The 22,290-nt window shown below is 38.8% G+C and overlaps 1 protein-coding gene and 1 pseudogene across 2 annotated transcripts in view; both read left to right on the top strand.

Annotated features, from left to right (window-relative positions):
- Positions 1–22,290, top strand: part of CSTPP1 (centriolar satellite-associated tubulin polyglutamylase complex regulator 1) — a 133,988-nt gene that overhangs the window by 17,671 nt on the left and 94,027 nt on the right. For both annotated transcript variants that reach the window (XM_016204023.2, XM_016204022.2), the window contains exon 2: positions 12,640–12,742. In XM_016204023.2, coding sequence (XP_016059509.1) covers positions 12,640–12,742 — 103 coding nt within the window. The remainder of the gene's footprint in view (positions 1–12,639; positions 12,743–22,290) is intronic.
- On the top strand, positions 7,068–7,459 carry LOC148092052 (small ubiquitin-related modifier 2 pseudogene; annotated as a pseudogene).

A 22,290-nucleotide genomic window follows, 5' to 3' on the forward strand; every position in this document is an offset into this window, starting at 1 on the left:
TTTAAAAAATAGAACTCCAATATAAACCTGTGTATACATTGATGAAGATGAGAATGGACCATAGAGAAATGTAAATTCTTGCTATTTTAAGTTAAAGGAATTCTTTATTTAAGTAATATTTTAAATTTATTTATTATTTATTTATTTATTTATTTAATATCTTTATTGCTTTCAGAGAGAGGAAAGGAGAGGGAGAGAGAGAGATAGAAATATCAATGATGAGAGAGTCATTGATCGAGTCTGCAACCCAGGCATGTGCCCTGACCGGGAATCGAACCCCAATCGCCTGGATCCCAGGTCGACGCTCAACCGCTGAGCCACGCCCGGCCGGGCTTATTTAAGTAATATTTTAAAATGCAATAATAATATTGATCTTCTAATTTAAAAAATATTAAATTAGATGACCTAATAAGATTGTTATCAGTTTCATGCTTATAAAATCTCAAGAAAATGAAATTGAAAATAAAGGGTTTTTTTTTTATATTTTTCTTCTCCCTCTAGCATCATTCAAATTTTTCTCAGTTTAACATTCTTCTTAAGCTAGGTTAATTAATGAGGCTTTCTACTGGGTTATTTTGTTTGGGAAAGACAAAGTATAAATTCAGAGCAGTAGAAGAGAATGCAGTAATTCCATTTTCTGTATCTATTTATATTATACATTGTAAAAGCAAAATGTTGCCCCTCTGGTGTGGCTTAGTGGTTGAGCGTTGACCTATGAACCAGGAGGTGACAGTTCAATTCCCTGTCAGGGCACATGCCAGGGTTGCAGACGTGCAGTCTTGCAGGAGGTAGCCAATCAATAATTCTCTCTCATCATTGATGTTTCTATCTCCCTCTCCCTTCCTTTCTCTGAAATCAATAAAGACATTTCAAAATAAATAAATAAAAGCAAAATATTCACTTAAGCTTAATCAGGCTTCCTGATAGTTCTGGAGAGTAAAATGTCCTTCTTCCCCATGACCTCCTAAGGAAATTAAGTTGGGAGGGTTAAATACCTTGCATAATGCCCCAAGGAGTCATCTACAGGACAAAGATTAGAAACTGGGTCTTGTATAATGAGACCCTTTTGCTTAGGCTGTGGAGCCTGTGTGCCTTTCTGGGGGTGGCAGTGCAGGGCTGGGGTCAATTCACTGTTTAAGATCTGGACTGAAGGTCAGTTCACCTTTCCTTGATGAGTCGGGTTATTTGAGCCATGTAAGTTTTCTGAAGAAAGATTTCTAGAATCAGTTGCAGAAGTGTCTTGTACCATCAACAGGTGGAAGTGGATAGAACCTGATCTAGACTGTCCAAAGGGAAGTGGCCATTAGAGGGTTCTACTTCTTTGCTACCTTTCACTTCATGTGCTTCCCCTCATTTGTTCATCTTCCTGTCTAGTGCATCCTAGACAGGAAGATGATCCTGTCTAGTGGATCTCAGAAGGAAATGGTGCTGTCATCAGTTCTAAAATTAATCAGAATTTTTCCTCAGTTAGTAAATGGAAAAATCAATTTTAAAACATCTTATGAAGACACTGATTTGTGGTTTAATTTGCATTTTTTATATCAATTATTAGTATTAATCATGGTCATTTTAAGCTTTCTAAATTTCTCTAAGAATTTTCCTAATTCTGTGATTCAGTGGAAAATATTTATACTCATGATATTAAAGTTCAAGTTTTTCCCCTACCACTTATAAGCTGTATGACCTTGAGCAGTTTCCTCACTTGTAAAATGGAGATATTAATCCCAGCCTTATCTGACTCCTAGGTTGATTAGACGGTTCAACGAGATAGTGTATATGAAAGTATATAGTAAACTATTACTCAAGTTATGAAAGTCATTAAGACTTTAACCCTATTTACAACAGTGTTAAGCACTGAAGATAGTACAAAGATTAGAAATCTCTTTAGATGCTTAGATAGTGTCCGAAAACACTGTATCTATCCTAACATCCAACCCAGATCCATGAATAGGCCAATGAGCATTCTGATTGGTACATTAGTTTGATCCTTTATTTATACTGTTAGGAAAATATATAGATGCTTTATGTTAACATTAGGTTTGTCTGCATATAACAGAAAAAAACTAAAATAACATGGTTTTAAAAAGTTAGAAGGTTATTTCTCTTTTGTGGAAAAGAAGCCTGAAGATAGTAAATCCATGGCTAGTATGGTATTTTCCAGGGTGTAATCAGGGACTCGGGTTTCTCTCTGTTTCCTCATGATCCAAGACTACTGAAGGAGCTCTCTGTTATCCCCTGGAGTAAATAAGACACAGCTTTCAGTTGAATCAGTTCCATTTAAGTACTTTCTACAAGACCCACACAATATTGTGCTTATATTTTATAGCTTAATCACATAACTAAAGCCTAGCTGCAAGAGAAGCTGAGAAATACGGTTTTATGCCAGTAGCCACGAGCCCAGGAAAAATTGGAATATGTTTCTAAGGAGGGAGAGGTTTCTGGGGCTGGCAACTGGCAGTCTGGAAATACACGTTTGTTGCAAACTTCTCTCTCCTGCCCTTCCTAACATATGCATGTGCTTGTGCATGTGTGCATGCGCGTGCGCGTGCACACACACACACACACTTTGACTAGGTAACACATTCATAGGTTCAAAAAATATGTTAGTCATACATCCAGAGGAACTGTTCCCACCCTGTCCCAATATACCTCTCTCCTCCTATGCTCTGTAGTCGACTGCTTATATTTTATTCAGCCAGCTCTTTTAAATCCATGTGATAGGATTATGTTTTGATTTTCTAAGTTTCCAATACTGTTGAGCTTTGCCATTTCCCCCCCCAAAATAACCTCCTTCTTTTATTTTTCTAGAATACTCTCTTTTTCTGCCTTTTATCATAAAGTCGTATAATAATTTTCTTCCTCTGGTTGTCTCCAAATTAAGGGCACACTATAATTCAGTAATCTGATTATCAGCACTTAGATTTTTTTCCAGCCAGCCAGTGTATTAAAGAAAATTAACTATTTGTTTTCACTTATCTCACTTATTATACTTATTACTTATATCACATATCACTTTTATTATAGGACAAAAATTATTTCTAATTGTTCCTGGATTATGATTGGCACCAGAGACCTGAATCTACTCTCAGTAGGATAAAAGAAGCCTGATCATATTTTAAGTGGTTAGTTTAGAGGTTCTTTCCTATGCAGATTTGTAAGCCCGTTATAATAATCACACATGGGCCTTGTTGCCTGGCAGCACGTGTCCCTGAGTGGTAGTACATGGCTTGCATTGTAATGTCATCAGTACAAGGGCCAGCTGGCTGGACATGTACTGCCACATGGGCTAGGGACTCCATTCCTCGACAAAACAGCAGCCAGCACTAGGGTTAACAGAAAATGACAAACCAGGCGTGGATGAGGGAGGCGCCAGCAGAGCAGCAGGATGTCCTTTGATTTGCTTCTGTTATTTGCATGTCTTTCTTGTGATGTCTGTGAAATGTTCAGAATGACAAAGTTTTTAAAAGACCTGCTGACTCCGCCTGAAAAATGTGAAAAACCTCCCGTTTAGAGACCTATTATGTCCAGCTAGCCTGCATTTTCTATATCTTTCTCTTCATTTTTTATTAATGCAAACATTTGCATGGAGACAGAACCTTTGTTTCTTAAAGAGTTCATCTGCTCCTGCTGCTTACTGCCCCTGCCATGCAAGAGCACAACAGAACCTTTGTTACGCTTTCAGCAAAGCTGTTTATGAACGGTGGCTTACTGAGGACTGCTTCCTGTGCTGTGTGCTTCCATTTTGTCTCAAAAGAAAAAAAGAAAATAGTTCTTAGGAGTGAAAAGAATTTAGACTTTCTTTTATTCAAGTCCTGGATGTTGCAATGACAAGTAGCCCCCAAATTTGTGAGGAACTGGTAATTGCATCAAATGCATTTTTTCACTTTACCTTGAACATAATGAGGCTTTTAGTAACAATGGAAGGAACAAGTGCTTTCTCATTGGAATAGAGAGAAGGAACAGTAAAAAGGCAACAGAAAGAGAAGCTGAGAACAGGACAAAAGTGGCTTCCTATAAGAACCCTAATATTGTAACAGAATGTGTTGTGGTACTTAGTGTTTCCCACCTGGAAGGCACAGTCCTCAAATGGTTGAGTTGAATAAAGAATAGCATCATGGTGTATAAATAGTGATAGTTTATGTATTCATTTAGTAAATATTTGAATGCCTGCTATGTGGAAGACCCTGAATGGTCCTGAGTGTTAAAGGGGATAAAAGATAAATAAGTCATGTTTCCTATCTGTATTTAAGGCATGGGATATAACAAAAATAACTATATTAAGGTAGAAATATAATAGAAATAACTCTATAACACAAATAACTCTTTATCAAGGTAGAAAGTGCCAGTGGAAATACTAAAATAGGTGTTTAGGGAGTTCAGGAAAAGGAATATTGCTTCTGGCTAAGAGAGAATTAGGTAACATGTCATGAAGAAGGTAGCATTCTGCTTGATCCTGGCAGGAAAGGTAGCTTGGACAGTGCAACGGTCCTAAGAGTGATGAGTCAAAAATTGTTAGTCTGGTAAAAATAAAGCCCAAGGTCTATTTTTATAGGGTACTTTGATGTTTTACACCATTAACTTAGATGATATGTTCAGCTAAATTAATATGTTAGCATGCATTTTCCATGTAAACTAGGGTCTCTGGCTAGCCTGTGCTCTTCACCCTGTATGACTTTTGTGCACTTTGGCCTAGGCTTCTGGGGCATCTATAAATAGCTACACTAGCACCCTTTACTTTCATAACAAAAATAGAAACTCAAAGGGATTATTGAGCATTATTACAAGACATATTCCATAAGTAGGGTGTAGACATAGTTCTGAGGGGAGATTTGACACATGAGACCCTCATTTGAAAAAGAATCCCCACCTTCATACAGAGGCAGTGTCAACCAGAAGAGAAAAGATCAGGAATTCTAAGCCCATGAATTTTCAGTGGCCTTAAATTAGAACTCTTCTGTACCTTTCTGCCATTAGATAAAATGAGATCCTATTACTGTTCTGTGAACTGTTGTGAGTGCCAGCTAATTTTTATGAAATAGTTTGAATGCCAAATGCCATGTAATTGATGTTTTGTGTTAGTACCTTGTTGCAGTAATATCATTAATCCACATATTTATAGTTAAATTGCATATTACCAAATATAATTGCTAATAATCTATAAATACATGGTTTGCCCCAAAGGCTACAACCTTGATGACAATTAATTTTCACCCTGTAACTTTAATATTTCCTGGCCTGACATGACATGAGTGGTAGATGATTTACTCCATGTTTGTCAACTTACAGTTGTTTTTTTTTTAAACCTGTGATGCATTCTGGAAAATAGTTTTGTGAATGTTTATGGAGTTGATTTGATAACTATACTGCTCTTTGAGTAACTATTTTAGCAAAGCTATTGTCTTGACAATTTTACTTGGGTTCTTCATGTGTCCCATAGATTGTAACTGTGGGAAACTTAAGTGCTACTTTAGATTCTCTGACATTCAGGAAGTACATTTTGTTATGGTGAGCTAGCTGAGTGCTTTAAGTTTGGACCTCTGTAAAAGCCTCCTTAAAAAAATGAAAGACTCCAACCTACTAATACTATATTATGAGATTTAGGCTGGAAATACGGAAGCAATGAGATTTAAGCACCTAGCCTTAATTGACATCCCCAAAATATCAAAAATCACCAGTTTTAGGAAGGAGGAGGGAGGCGGGAAGGATTAATAGTTGACTAGGGGCTGTTTGAACGTCAAAGCACTCCGCTTTGCACAGCTGTTACCTTGTACAATACTGCTAGTGGTTGAGGTAAGTAAACTTTAGCTTTTCATCCCCTACTTTACATAAAGATCTTTAGTCACCTCTAGCTTTCTGGCTGTCACAGGTGATGTTAGCACATGTATAATGCTTTGTTTGTCCCTAGCCTGTCTTTTAACATTTGAGTTTGACTAGCTGTATAGTAGCACTTTGGTGGTTTGAATGCCCAAAAGCATTGTATTAGTTTTGTCTGTTTTATAATTAACTATTAATGTAAAAGGTCTTGCCTTAATTTTAAAATTTGTTCTTAGAAAAGTTCATTTGATGTAAGTCATACTGCATAGCTCTTTAAAGGCTTCCATATAATATAGTACAGACCAAAGGCCTGGATTCAAATTCTGTCTCTGCTGCTTACTAGACTTTTAACCTTTAGGTAAATTACAGGTATGAGTCTTCCTTCTTCGTAATCTATAAAATTGAGATAAAATAAAAGTACCCATCTCATAGTATTGAGAATTAAATAATACCCATAAAATGCTTAGAATGCTGTTATTCAGTGGGAACTGGGGTTGGTGTTTAACTTTTCCTGTATTGTTTGAATCTTTAAAAATAATTACATGTGTAATTAGAAATACACATTTTTTAAAATTTGAAGCTCATGCCAGTACTTTAATTGTCTGATTTACCAACTTGAGCTTCTTTTCTAGTGTTCACAATGAAAAGCCACGATTTCTAGATAATACAGTATTAAATGGCATACATCTTGTAGGTGTATAGCTTTTTCTTTTTCTTTTTGCTTTTGAGAGGTAGTGCGTTGTAGTGGAGGAGCATGGGCTTTGGAGTCAAATCTAAATTTGGATTCTGTCTCAGCCATTTATTAAGACTTTGAGCAGCTTTCTTAACCTCTCTGAGCTTCAGAGAGTCTGTTACCTACCTCACTGGGTTGCGTAAGGATTGCATGTGCTAGTTTTCCTCGTTTCCCCATCTCCTTTGGTGAAGGGAAATTGGTACAGTGTGGTCTAAGATCAAAGGTGGTCATGTGTGGGTCATAAAATATTTTCCCAGAACATACTGTATCCCTAGATCAGGACATACCAGTAAAGTCAGAGGATGTAAATAATTAATTTTAGAGGTGAAGTTTTTAACAGTTTATGTGACGAGGTTGTTGGTTAACAGCAATAATTTTTTTAAATCTCAGGGGACTGTCTTAATTTAATTCACCATTTATTTGTACCAACCAACCTCTAAAGCTCAGAGGCTTCAAAAACCAAAATGTGTCTCAAAAGGACTCTGGCAAGGGAGGGTAAAGTCAGATTTAAAGCGAGTGTATGGGCCGCCGCCTTCTGCCGCTCCTGGCGCTGCTTGTGTGCTCGCTTGGTGTGGCTGGTGCCTCTTTTTGTGAAGCGGCAGCTGAGGACACTGCGGAGCTCACCCTGGCCGATGGAAAGCCCAAGGAAGGAGGCAAGACTGAGAACCACCATCATATTAACTTGAAGGTGGCGGGCAGGATGGTCTGTGGTGCAGTTTAAGATTAAGACGCACACACCACTTAGAAAACTCCTGAAAGCCTACTGCGAACGACAGAGTTTGTCAGCGAGGCAGGTCAGGTTCTGATTTGAGGGGCCGCCAGCCGGTGAAACAGACGCCTGCACAGCTGGACAGGGAGGAGGAAGATCCAGCTGGTGTGTTCCTGCAGCAGGCAGAGGGGGGCGTCCTCTAAAGAGAGCCCGCTGCTTTATCCAGAACTCTGTTCCTCCAGGCCCAGAAGGCCGCTCCGGCAGCAACCCTCAGCCCATTCCCCCACATCCTGACGGCTGCGCTATAGTTTTCTCTGGTCTTTCATTTCCCCATTCCTTTATTGTGCATAAAGTAACTGATGTGTGTGCACAAGCATTTGCTTTTTTTTTTTTTTTAACTAAATGGCCAATGGTATGTTTTGATCGACATCAAATGGAGATGGGATGGGGAAAAATACTGGTTCTGTGAAAATACCCCCTTTCTCCATTAGTGGCATGCTCATTCAGCTCTTACCTTTATATTCCAGTAAGTTATTTTGCTCTCACTGTTTAACAAAAAAAAAGAACAACATAAAAATCCTTGCATACCTTGTTTGATTGGAGAATTTTAATGTTTTTCATTTATCATTTTAAAACTAAGGGCAATTTTATAACTTTTTTATACATAGCTGTTAAATGTAGGGCAATCTGTCTTTAAGTAGGGGTAAATTACTCTAAAAAAATGAATCCTAGTTTTTCCTTCAAGTCAAGCGTCTTGTGGTTTAAATAAACTTCTTGTTTAAAATGAATGAATAAAGTGAATATATATATATATATATATGCGCTCTGCTTTTCTCTTACACTGCTATTGCTGTTGTGCATGTCTATTAATATCACATATAGTAATTCATGTGAATACTTTTCCAGTGAGACTTGTTTATTCTAATATAGGAACTCTGTATTAAATAATAATAAGAGTGGTCTAACTAATGTTGTAGTTGGAAATTCTAGGCCCCTCAAGCAAAAATTTCCAAATGGGACCCCTTATCATTTAACTGCAAAATAAACAGCTAATACTTTGATGGTATTTATGCCTTGGAAAGGAGTAAAAAAGAAATAGTTTTGGACTTTCCCTATATAAATTAGAGCTTCCTGAGTAGCAGTTAATAACTGAATGCTTCCCACAGGTTTAAAGGCTACAGCTGAAGTGGGTATGTGATTATGTGTATTATTATACGATGTGTAGGGTTTCATATAGTGTAGGAATTTTGAAGATAACCTATAAACATCCTTGATTGGATGAACAGAATTATAAATGAGTAGAGGGCTATGGAAGGTTGGTCTCTTAGAGTTCATTAGTGTTGAAGCCCTATTGTATTGTCTTTTGTAATGTCTGGGAGGGGTGCATAGTAACAACTAATAATAACAATAATAAAAATAGCTAATATATATTGCACACTGATACTTTATGCCAAGCACTGTGCTAAAATCATTACATGCATTATTCTATTTACTCCTCACTACAACCTTAGATGGTAGGTACTATTCCCCAATTTTATAGAAAAGGGCAGACAGAGAGATTAGGTAACTTGCTTAAAGTCACATAGTTAATAATTGCCAGAGCTAGTAATCAAATCAAGGTCAGCCTGACTCCAGAATCATTTTATAGCAGGAGTGTCTGTGGTATAGAAATTAAGTGATCCTCAGGAGGTAACTCAACAGAACCAAGAAGTTTCTGATCCCCAGTTGCTTTCACTTGAGAGGTTCATGTAAAAATCATGAGTATTTTCTCATTTCAATTAGATTTTTCAGTGCAGCATGTTGAAGTTAGAAGTGCTTATCGCACACAGAGATGCTATCTGAGCAAGACATGGATGCTTGGGCCTTAGAGTAGATTTCAGAACAATAGAGCCTTAATTGGTACATGTTAGAAAATATACTTATTTCTGGTCTTGTGGAAGTCACAGCAGAGTAGAAAGAAAAAGCCAATCTGAAATGTTTTTCCTTTTCCAAAGGGCAGCTAAGGTACCCAGGTATCTTTGCCCTCCAGGGGTGCAGGTGTGCATTTTGTATTCTTTAATCTTTCACACAAATTAAAGCTTATTCCTTTGCATTTAAAAAATAATATAAAATGACATTCTCCGTGTTTTATTGCCAGGCAAGAGCTTTGAACTTCTGTCTCACTGAAGTTTGATAAACTGCAAGGATTTTCCAGGGTTGGGTGGTGCACCTAACCACAGAGGGAACATTGAACTGATAAGAGCTGCAGGTGAAGGAAACCACCAGGGAGCAGCAATTAGAGAGAGCTCCTCACACTGGCTATGTGAAATTCTCAGAAGGGAGGAAACTTTTCCTGCCTCTGCTGGCTGTTTTTAGCTTCTTTTCTTCTCCCACAGATTAAAAGAGCACCAGGGCTTTCTGCTTCCACTTTGTGAAGTAGGGAGGGGCAGGGTGAATACTCTGTGGTGGGTGGTTAAGTTCTAACTTCATACAAATGTTGACTGGCTTGCACACCTATGCAGGTGGGGACAGGACCTCCCTCACCCCCATATACATGCACATATGAATTCGCATAGACACAAATGGACCACATCTCTCAGATGATTTTATTATCAACATACACCCCTGCCTTTGTGCTATGTGTAAAGATCATATTTACTTCTAAAACTAATTATAAAATGTCAGTGATGAGGCAGTATGGTGTAGTGTAAAGAGCATGGGTTCTTGGTAAGAGGCAAACTTTGGTTTAAATCTTCTCTCTTACTACCTGTGCGATCTTGAGCATTACTTTAATTCTATAAATCTCAGTTCTCCCATTTGTAAAATGGAAATAATCAAAATACCTATCATAGGATTGTTGTGAAGAGTAAATAGAATAATGCATATGAAATAATTAGCATAGTATCTGGCACATTGTTGTCCAATAAGTTGCACAGGTGCTCAGAATTGGTAGCTGTTATTATCATCATTATTATATGTAATATTAAACTCTAACCACCTGATTGGTAGATGACTATTAAATAGGTATAGTCCTTTATTTTTCTTTATTTTTTTCTTTCTCTCTCACCTACTTTTTTTTCAGTTTGTTTCCCAGAAATTAATTAATTAATTTTCTTTCTTTCTTTCTTTCTTTCTTTCTTTCTTTCTTTCTTTCTTTCTTTCTTTCTTTCTTTCTTTCTTTCTTTCTTTCTCTTTCTTGAAGACAAAAGTACTTTTGTTCTAATTGCGTTGAAGACATTTCTTCCTTAAAACACTGACTTTTAGCCCTTGGAGCTGGGGAGAAGTAGCACACATTTGCTTCTAAGTATGGCAGAACCCTTTCATTTCTACCATTTAAAAAAATCCCGTACTAGACTTAGGTAGATCTAAGTCATAGAGGCCCATATAGCTGAAGGAAGGAATCTTTTTGTAAGATCAGAATAAGCGGGTGGAGGAAGGGAAGGAGAATACAGAAGTGAAAATATAGCTGTTTTTAATATTAGCTTGGCTGTTTCTTCTTTCAGTTTAATATATACTTAATTGTAAAACAATACCAGAAATTGGGATGTATTTTATCTCACAGCATCACTCAGTTTGGCCATTTCTTAGACAAGTAGTTTTCCAGTTGAAAGAACTCTTGGCGAAACACTGATTTTGTCTTCCCATCTTTTTGGGGGTGGGGGGACTGGAGAACGTTTGCAGTGATTGATGGTTGTTAGTGTTGGGAAGCACTCAAGTGAGCAGAGTAAGTAACAATGTAAACATGTCGTTCATGTGGACTTCAGGCTGGTGCACACGTGGTAGAGCCCTAGGTCGCCGTTAAATGAAGACTCTGAGTAGAGCTTGGGTAGATAAACTTGTTTGCTTTATAAGTTTTACTGGACCACCAGGACTTTAGGAATAGTTTTGTGAAATACTCATTTTTATTCATTTTAGGTAATTTCTCCATCTTTTCCTGAGGGATAAAACTATGAAAGAGGCAAATGTCCATCTTGACAGCAACTTCGTGGAATTGCATTTTGTCAGGATATTCATCATTTGGGGATTTTTTATTCTCGCTGCTCCAAAAGAAAGTTGTGATTTAAAAAAAAATGCTATTGGATGGTAAATGGAAAACACTGAATTGGAAGTTTTTATGTGAAGAGTGCCTAGATACCACTGTCACACCTCTAAAGATAAAATTCAGGGAGGAGGAACAATCATTTGTTGAGTACTGGCTATATATCAGAAGCTCTGGTCTTTGTTTACTGAAGTAGACACCCTCAATAGCCCTTTGAGATGGGCTTTTAAGAAAATATCAAGCAAGCCAGGCACTCTGGTGTTTTACATGCATTACCTTATTTAATTCTTATAATCCTATGATGTAGGTACTAATAGTATTATTACAAATAGTAATAGTATTATTATACATATTTAACAGTGAGGAAATAGGCTTAGAGAGTAATTTGCTCAAGGTCACGTAGCTAGGAATTGATAGGGCTGAAAATGGAACTCAGATCTCTCTGAGCCCATGTTTTTAACCAGTGATTCTTGAACTTCAATATATAAGAAGCACCAAGGGTACTTGTTAAAAATTACTGGGCTCCAGTTAGAAATTCAAGGTCACTAAGTCTGGAGTGGTGCCAGTTTATCAATCTGCATTCAACAGGATATCTCAGATGATTCAGATCAACAAGTCAGTTGGCCGTATTTTGAGAAAAAGTTAAATTATGTTTCTTTCCACACAGGTGCAGATTAAATAACTAAGATTAAGCTTCCAAAGACAGAGCCATGATTCAAGCCCATTTCTTTCTAATTCTAATACTCAGACCCTTTCTGATAAGCCCATGATTCATTCGAATATTTACCAGTCACAACAAATGCAGAAAACATAATTTCTGATAAATTGAGCCACACAGATTTCATTTATTATTTTCTAAGGTTAGTATAACAGCTTATACCACCAGTTTTCATGATCCTTAAACTTTTCAGTGACTTTTTTTTTTTTTAAATTAAAGAATTGAGGGTTTTCTGCAATCAGATCATGTACACTTTAGGCACTCTTCCATGGAATAAGTTTCTGAGACATGACAGAAAGTGGAAGAGGATGGGGGGAGGTGGGAAGAAAAGAACTTCCAGGTACATCTGCTTAATGGTGCTAAAGCTCCTCTCCAGCTCACCCTCATCACTGAAATGAAGGGTTGATGCTAATTCTAACAGCCAACCAGATGGCAGTAAGTCATGTGCTACATCATGTCCAATTCTACCATTTGGCACCATAGGTATGTCTGTTAGGGCCAGTAAGTTTGGTTGGCCTATTTCAGTCCACTTCCTAGGGTAGAGCCAATACGTTGATTGATTTTTATGGCCTCCTACTGGGATTGGGAGGACTTTTATTTTTTTGCCTCTCTCACTTTTATTTCCTCTTTTGCTTTTTTTTTTGCAGCTCAGCGACATGTCCTCACATACATGGAAGATGCAGTGTGCCAGCTGCTAGAAAATAAGGAAGATATTAGCCAATACGGCATTGCCAGGTTCTTCACTGAATAGTAAGTACACAAATGCTTTGCCAATAGGCAGAGCCCAGAGGAGGCACTTGGAAGCAGGCAAGGTACATGAAGAATGAATAGAGCAGGACAGTGCTGATTATGTGGTGGCAGTGAGTGCTTAGTTTTGGTAGGCTGGTCCAGGGCTGCCCAAACATGTTTTGGAACATGCCCTTGGAGCAACTAGTTTAATAAGGTGTTCAGTGATAAGTCTCATGATGGTCATGACTACAGAAGCTCAACAACTGCTTGTTTGATCTATTAGATCTGTTTCTTTAGGTCCCTCTTATAATATTTAACCTTCTACCTAATTCAAAATATTCACTCTGATTTCCTTTAGTTAGTGTACCTTTAGCCTGTGTTTTTCATGGCTGGCTTTTTCACTGAAATGTTTAGGATGATGTTCCTCTGCACTTTTCTTTCTGTAGGATGCTATGTCAATCACATAATGATTTAAGAGTGTTTTAGGGGCAGGACATCTTTCATAGATTGTATCTTTGAAGGACTATACTTCTTTGTAAAGTGTGCTTGGACTGTGTAAAAATCAAAATGATTACTACTTTTTTAGCCTCACAGAACTGTTTTTAGCGATCAGAGAATCACTTTAAAACACCTTGGTAATCATGAAAGGATTTGCTAAAGATATACAAAGCATTATTTTTAGTACTGATGTACCCTTACATATTTATATAATCATTTGAAGTCTCCTTCCTTTTGTTCTAAGGAAGGAAGAAAGAAGAGTCACCTCTTAAAGGTTTCTGTTTAAGGTGACCCATGAACTCAGGTCCATGCTCCTTGAAACAGATTTCTTCTTTCTATTCTCCAGAGGTTCCTTGGAGATCTACAACTATTCTAATGGCCTAAAATTGGGTTGTTAGGGAAGTACTTGACTCTCCCAAACTCTTTTGCTGAACTATAGGTCTCGCAAATAAAATCTAGATTTCTTATGGATTGGAATTTTGTTTCTGGGAAAAATGGCTTTCCAGGAGCCGACCTGGTCCCTTCTCCCAATCTTCCAAAGAAGATAAAGGAGAGAAAGGAGTCTTGCTCACTCTCATGGCGTGGGAAGCAGATGAGGTGGGCAGGGAATAAATAAAGACTGAGGCTGAGTAGCCTTCTTGCTTTGACAGAACTCACAATCCTAGGGCTTAAGTTTCTAGGGCATTTAATCGGTACCAGCACCCTTGAGGTTCCTTGCCAAGTGAAATATGATTCTTCTGGGGCAGTGCTTCCTAGCTTCTTTTCATTTACTCTCCCCCCACCCCCTTTATAAGTCTTTTCCCTGTTACTCTGGCTCCTGAGGGTAGGCATCATTTCTTCTTCATCTTTGTACTCCCAGTGCCTGGTTCAGTGTTAGCATATAATAGATGTTGGTAAATGTTGAACCAACAAGTGGGGTGGAAGGGGCCAGTGGGCGGGGGGGGGGCATCTATAATACTTTCAACAATAAAGATGAAACCTATTTAAAATGTTGAATCAACAGCTGTATCTATGTTTTAAGTTGTTACATACTATAACTCTTGATCTTGTTAATAATAAAGGATATCTCTTGTTTTCCTCTTTTTGTTGTTGATTCTTTTTGCTAAAGCTCTATATTTTCCATCTAAGAAGCTGTATGCTATGTGTATAGCACTCAAAAGTGAACCCCACTGGTCTGTGTAACTGATACTGAACTCTTGAGAGTCAGTGGTAAAACTTATGACCTTCAGAATGCTATCGACTGTAGCTTTTATCTACCAATACACTGTTGAAAAACTTAAGATTTTCCACAGCGCTGATAGAAATCTAGTTGCTGAGTGATCTGTTTCTTGTCTTTGGGAAACTAAAATTATATAATGTATGTGAATGTTACTTACTTTGACACTTCTGTAACTCTAAGATACCATATTGGCCAGAGACAAGTTATTTTGGGAATTGAACTAGCATCAAAGCTCCAAAATCCTTTAAAAAAAAACAACTTGAAAGATCTGGATGTCTGATGGAATAGGAAGTAGTATTTTATGGATAAGACCGGGATCAGTAAAGGCTACTGATTTTACTTTGATTTGTGAATTTTGTTTATCTAGTGAAAAGCCTTTTTTCTTAGGCCTCCTTTTTGTGTTGATTCATAGAAACATAATGAGGTAAAAAGAACAATGCCCTAGAAGGCAGAGATCCTGATTCTTATAAGTCCTAGTTCTGTAATCTTGGGCAAATTTCCAAAGTTTTCTGAGCTTCAGTTACTTTATCTGTGAAATGGGTATAATAAAGTCTTATATGCCAATAATAAAATAATAATTATATTTTATAATAAACAATTTTTTATTAAACTCATACTATGTCTCAGCCACTATAATTCTTTGAAGTAGGTACTATTATTATCTCTGTTTTATAGATGAGGAAATAGACTCAGGAAGGTTAAAATAGCTTCTTTAAATTCACAAGCTAATAAGTGACAGAGTTAGGAATCAAGCCTTCTCTGGAATATTACAAAAGCACTATTCTCTACTGCCTCCAAGTCACTATACTGCCTAATGTCCTGGAGGCCTAACCAGACAATATTTTGAGGGCTCTTCTAGCTATACTTTCCAAATTCTTTCCATTTTCCCTTATGAATTATTACATAGTCTTGTCTGGTGACTTCAGTTCATTGCCATTTTAATATTTAGTATTGGCCTCTTGGGGGATACAAGTGGAGCTGGCTCTAAACAATAGGAAACATTTTTTAAAAATATGTTAACTGAACACTTCCATCTCTCAGTTTCAAGTTCACACATTGAGATTTTCATACTTCTTTTTAAAAATTCTCACCCAAGGATATGTTTTTCATTTATTCTAGAGAGAGAGAAAGGGAGAGGAAGAGGGAGAGAAAGAGAAACATTGATCGGTTGTCTCCTGTATGTGCCCCAAACCCACAACCTGGGTATGTGACCTGACTGGGAATCGAACCCTTGACCCTTCAGTGCATGGGATGACGCTCCATCTGACAGAACCACACTGGCTGGGGCAAGATTTTTCTACATTTAGTGATGGATGATTTACTTTTAAACAATGATAAAAGTACTCTTGTTTGTGGAAGGCTTTTCTGTTGATTTTCTCTTCTGGGTCTGCTTGCCCTCTCACTTGTGCTGTCACTCCTTGGTTGTTGGTGTTTTCCAACAAATCTGTGATTATTCCAGCAAATCTGGATAAGCTGTAAAACATGAGTAGCTAAGCTGTACTGTGCATGTGTGTCTGCAAGACTGAGCTCTTTAGATCATATTCCTCTGGACACTCTTGAAAGAAAGATTCTAAATCCCAGAGGATTTTCTTTTATGTCGTATGCAACCTCTACCTCTGAATATTGTCTTTCAACTAGTGGAAGGTAAAAGGAATTAATATTTAGTGGTGCTGCTCTAAGAATAGACCAAGTGTCAGCACCAGGTCAAGACCTCTGTGAAGAAGTACATCCAAGAAAATGAGGCTAGAGTAGCTGTAACTTAGAAACCACAGCAGAGTGTGACCAGGTTTTGTGGTAAAGAGAAAATGAGAAATGTGGTTTTTTAAGACATTGGAAAATAATGATGAGAGAAAAACAGGCTGAAATCTGAGAATTCCTATCAGAATTGGGAACCATTCTTTACAGGCTAAATTGATAGTTACAACACTGTGGCATCAGGGAGCTTGACCTCCACCTACTAATATAGAAGAGAATGATACTCTGTGGTCTTGGTTGGTGGGCCCAGGAGGGCTCTTTCTTATGATAAAGTGTCTTGTTTTTGTTTTGTTTTTAAATGATGATTTTAGCTTCTTGGGGAAGCTTTCTTGACGACTGTTTTGGTTACAAGTACACAAATTACCTTCATTGATCGAGGTTTCTTTTAAGGATATGTGAGAATATAAGACAACATTCATTCAGTAATTATTTTTGAGCTGCTACTATGTACCTGCTACTATGTAGCCAATGGAGATATAGTGCTGAGCAAGACAAATAAGGTAATTACCCTCATGGACCTAAAGTGTTGGTTTTTTAAAAAATTATCTTTATTGTTGAAAGTATTACAGGTATCCATTGTTTTCTCCCCACTGACCCCCTCCACCTTGCTCCCACCCCCTCCCCAGGCCTTCACCTTATTATTGTCTGTGTCCATGGGTTATGCATACATGCATATAACTTCTTTGGTTAATCTCTTCCCACCCCCCACACCCCTTCGCTCTTCCCTCTGAGCTACAACTGTCTGTTATATGCTTCAATGTCTCTGGGTCTATTTTGTCAGATTATTTTGTTCATTAGCTTCTTCTTAAAGAAGACCCTTCAGCATTTCATGTAATACTGGTTTGGTGGTGAAGCTTATCTGTGAAGTTCTTTATCTGACCTTCAGTTCTAAATGATAGCTTTCCTGGGTAGAGCAATCTTGGTTGTAGGTCCTTGCTTTTCATCACTTTGAATATTTCTTGTGACTCCCTTCTGGCCTGCAAAGTTTCTGTTGAGAAATCAGCTGACAGTCGTATGGGTGATCCCTAGTAAGTAACTGTTTTTCCCTTGCTGGTTTTAAGATTCTCTCTTTGTCTTTAACATTTGGCATTTTAGTTACAATGTGTCTTGGTGTGGTCCTCTTTGGGTTCCTCTTGTTTGAGACTCTCTGTGCTTCCTGGACTTGTAAGTCTATTTCTTTCTCCAGGTAGGGAAAGTTTTCTGTAATTATTTTCTCAAATAGGTTTTCAATATCTTGCTCTCTTTCTTCTCCTTCTGGCATCCCCATAATGCGAAATTTGGGCAGCTTGAAGTTGTCCCAGAGACTCCTTACACTATATTCATATTTCTGGATTCTTTTTCCTTTTTGCTCTTCTGGTTGGGTGTTTTTTGTTTCCTCATATTCCAAGTTGCTGATTTGATTCTCAGCGTCTTCTACCCTACTGTTGATTCCCTGTGAATTATTCTTCATTTCAGTTCCTGAGCCTTCATTTCTGATTGGTACTTTATTATGCCATTGATCTCACTAGTTTCCTTAATAGTCTTACTAAGATCCTTGAGCATCCTTATAACCATTATTTTTAACTCTGTATCTAGTAGCTTGCTTGGCTCTATTTCATTTAGTTCTTTTTCTGGAGATTTCTTCTGTTCTTTCCTTTGTGACATGTTTCTTTCCCTCTGCATTTTGACTGCTTCCTGGTATTTGTTTATGTATTAGGAAGCGCTGCTATGTCTCTTGGAATTGGTAGAGTGGCTTTGTATAGTAGGTGTCCTGTAGGGTCCAGTGGCTCAGCCTCTCCAGTCACCTGAGCTGGGCCTTCTAGGTGCTCCCCTGTGTGGGCAATGTGCACTGTCCTATTGTAGTTGAACCTTGGTTGCTATTGGCGTTACTGAGAGGAATTGACCCCCAGGCCAGTTTACTGTGAGGACCAGCTACAGCTGCAGCTGAAGAGCTGGTGTGCTGGAGACACCCCTATGGAGCAGGATTTACTTCAGTGGAGGTTTGGTGTTCACCGAGTCTGCCCTTTGAGTGTGTCAGTCGCAGATGTGGTAGGGTCATAATCCAGAAGCTGACCACGAGGTGCACTGTCTCTGGGGCCTCCTGGGAGGTTCAAAGTCAGCTTCTGCCTGTGCCTTGCCCAGGGCCACCCAGCATGAACTACACAGAAAACTGTAGATGACTGCTACTTGTGTTGGGCTTGGAGGTATCCAGGAGTGCCCAAGCTATGAACCAATGCAGGCTGCTGCTAGTGCCAGGCCTGGGACCACTTATTGAGAGGTTTGGGGCATGCTGAGGCCAGCTGCTGCTTGTTTGAGAGATTTTTGGAAAGTCCTAAGCATGAGGCTAGAGAGGCCACTTGCATAGAAAAGCCATTGGAAATGGCTTGGATGAGCTTGCAAGTAGGGAGGGGCCAGGTCTCTGGGAATCACCAGGGTGGGGCCAAGGGTGTGAATCAGGTGCTGGAGATTCAGATATGGTGCTTTCCTGCCAGCGCTGTGGGGGGAGGGCTCGCCAAAGGAGCAATGGCCTCTACCAGCTCTTCTGTCTGAGAGAAAGCTGCCCCTCCAGCTCCTACCTTGATTCTAGGCAAATTAGTTCCTCCCTGAATGTCCCAGGTTCCTTTCAAGCTGCTGCCCAGTGCTGGAGCTCACAGGGAGTACTTCTGAGTAAGTCTGCATGCAGGCCCTTTAAGAGGAGCTTCCTGGAACTCCTGCAGCCTCTGCTCACTCAGCCACAATCCCCACTGGCTTTTACAGCCCAAAGTTGTGGGGACTTCTCTTCCCGGCACTGGAACCCTGGGCCGGGGAGCCTGATGTGAGTGGGACCCCTCGCTCCGCTGGGAAACCTCTACTGCCGAGATATCCCTCCCAGTTTTAAACTGCAGCACCTGGGTATGGGACCATGTCCATGATTCAGCCAGGATCCCCTCCTCCACGTCTCTGCCTCTCATACCAGTCTTGATGCTTCTTCAGTTCCCTAGTTGTAGGATTTCTGTTCAGCTAGATTTGAGGAGGTTCTGAATGATGGTTGTTCTGAATTTTAGTTGTAATTTTGATGAGGTTGTGGGAGGCAGCAGATACTGCTGTTACCTACGCTGCCACCTTGTTGTCTCATGCACCTAAAGGTTTAGTGAGGGAGGCCCTGGCTGGGTAGTTTAGTTGGTTAGAGTATCATCCCAATATACCAAGGTTGTGAGTTTGATCCCCAGTTAGGGCGCATACAAAAATCAACCAATGAATGCATAAATAAATGGAACAACAAATCAATATTTCTCTCTCTGTCTCTGTGTCCTCTCTCTCTCTTTCTCTCTCCCCCCTCCCTCTCCCTTCCTCTATCTAAAATCAGTTAAAAAATAATAATAATAAAATTTTAGTGAGAGCGATAGTCAATAAAGAAGTAAACTGATGCTGACAATGGCTAATAGTTAATAAATACTAGCTATGTGCTAGCCACTGCTCTAAGCATATAATATGTTATCTCATTTAAGTCTCACAATACTATGAGGTGGGGTATTAGTATTATCTTTATTTTACACATTAGGAAATGTAAGCACACAAAAGTAACATTTTCAAGGTTACATAATTAATTACTGTAGCAAGATAAACAACAGGGAAATGACTAGAGTAATGTGATATTTAGGATGTCTGGGAAGGCCTCTTGGAGGAGATGGCATTTGAGGGCTTATCCCATGGAATGACTAGCTCATCCCATCAGAGAGCCAGTAAGTTATCATGGCTCAGGTGACTCACCATCTCTTTGTCCACCTTTATTACCTATGCTTTGTGTCCAAAAACTATAATTTGATTAATTTTATTTGCTGCTACTCAGAATGGAATACCATCAATAGGTGGTGGTCACAGAAAGCTATGTTACAGGTCATTGGCCTCCCTCGTGCACTACTCACATATAATAGGTGAAAGTAAAATAATTAGTCATCAAAATTATTTGTTATCTAACATATAGAGTATAAATATGGAGATGGAAATCTTTGTCAGTTTTTAGAAAAGTCCATCTGATACATTAATCATCAGAATTCAGTTGGGAAGTTGCATACCATACACTCTTGTAAAAGATGCCAACAGCAAACTCCTTTTTTATTACTTTGATTAGAATAAATCCATGAAACATGAACTTCATTGATTCACTCTTGGATTAAAAAAAAAAAAGGGAGATTCTAATGGTGCATGTTCCTAAATCACTTGAACTGTAACTTTAATGAAAATAATCCATGATTATGAAATATGTATTCTTTCTTTTTTGTTTTTAAACAGGTGCTCTAAGCCCTATGAAAACATGACCCACTTCTCTCCTAAGTAATCTAGAACAATCAGGGCGTAAACTTTCAGTTCTAAAGTTGGCAGATTTTCTTAGGATTATCCGCCATCCAGCATTTAAGTAACGTTGTTTTGGGTTCTTCTTGTGTTCATGGTAACAGGAGTGGAGATTTGGAGCAACAAGAAACAACACATCAGAACAAACCAGATGTCACTGATTTCCAGACTCATAGCTTTGAACGAGGAATGGCTTGAGACTTTTCTGGGTCATTTCTGCTCCATGTTTTTCCTACTTATTGTTGTCAAATTGAGCCAAAATGTGGTGTGCTGAAGTAATGGTGACTAATCTTATTGTATACTTCTTCAAAAACGGTAATGCTTCTCCCTACCCCACCCCATCTTTTTTCCGTAGTTCAGTTCTTAGCTGGAGTTGTCACATTGCAACAGAAAATTACCCATTTGTCATTGTCAGCATCTGTATTCTCACAGACTCAGATAATTGCCAGGAATAGATTTTGCCTTGAGCTAACACAGTCCCATCCTCACTGTTATTGGCCCAGGCACTTCTGTTAAGCCGTCATTTGTAAATCTATAGAGCATTCTGGTTCTTTTCTATATTACCAGAGATATCCTATAGCAAAAAGAATCCAGGGAGATGTAGTAGTGAGTTTAGAGTCACCACAATCTATTTTGAAGCTTAAAAATCCAGGTACATTGAGGATATCAGAAGCTGCTTATTTGCTCTGAATTCATCCCTGTTCTTCAGTCCCTTCATGTTTTGATTACAGGAAGCCATCCAACAGTACTTGACCTGGTAACTGAGGAAGCCATTTCACAGCCCGATGGTCCCCTGACTCATTTAGAAGTCAGAGTCAAAGGTTATGGAAGTAATAATTGGGCCCAGATTCTCCCTGTAAGGAAAGACCTTACTTCCCCACCCCCTCCCTCTACAAGTTAAGAGAAACTTGACTGTTGTGAAACGGTTCAGTAAGAGGAAATGTGGGCACACCATCCTTGGCTGAAGTATTCAAGACCCAGTGATGTTATTTCTGTTTTCATGGGAGCTGCTTTTATATGGGAGCTAGTATAAAATTTAGGTGTAATTCTCCACACTGAAATATTTTCCCTTAGAGAAATTACTTGATTTCTTTTAATCTATAAATAATATAAAGACTCTTTACTTGGTCCAATCCAAGTCCTGATATTCCTTCTCATACCACCACTCTGACAGTTTGAAACTTTACTTCATCAACAATAGAACAATTTATCAGTGCTTTCAGTTTCCTCCATGATTTTCTCAGAACTCTAGATCTGTGGTGCTGGCGGCACAGGCCTGGCACAAGAGCAGGAAAGAATGACACAATCTGGCACCTTTAACCAGAAGGTTTTAATGAACTAGGGTGGGGGTGGAGGGGGTAGAGAGGAAGAAGGAGGGACAGTTAGGATTTTGGCAGCCATACAAAGGTTCTTCTTCCCTGAGAAAAGGGAAATGAAAGTCAAATGAATCTTCTCTCTGTTACTGTGATCTGCTAAGATGTTTGTCTGTCTCTGAGCTTCCATCCCCATGGCAGGTGCATCTTTACAGTCAGTGACTTCCCCATAAAACAACTTGTTTCTCAGGATCCCTCAAGAGGGGTCATGTTCAACTAATTTCCTGTCTGAGGCCATAGCTGTGATTCCTTTCTTCAACTATCAGATGCAGTTCTGACCAGCACAATGGAAATTGTCTTTTCAGAAAAATATCATGAGCATGTAAATTTGTTTTAGGACACGTTGATCCAGGATTGCTGAGTTCTGGGGCTGCAACAGTAGGTAATACTGTTTCTGGGGTGGCCATAGAAGC

The sequence above is a fragment of the Miniopterus natalensis genome, chromosome 11 (genome assembly GCF_054644295.1).
Source record: "Miniopterus natalensis isolate mMinNat1 chromosome 11, mMinNat1.hap1, whole genome shotgun sequence".
Classification (NCBI taxonomy): Eukaryota; Metazoa; Chordata; class Mammalia; order Chiroptera; family Miniopteridae; genus Miniopterus; species Miniopterus natalensis.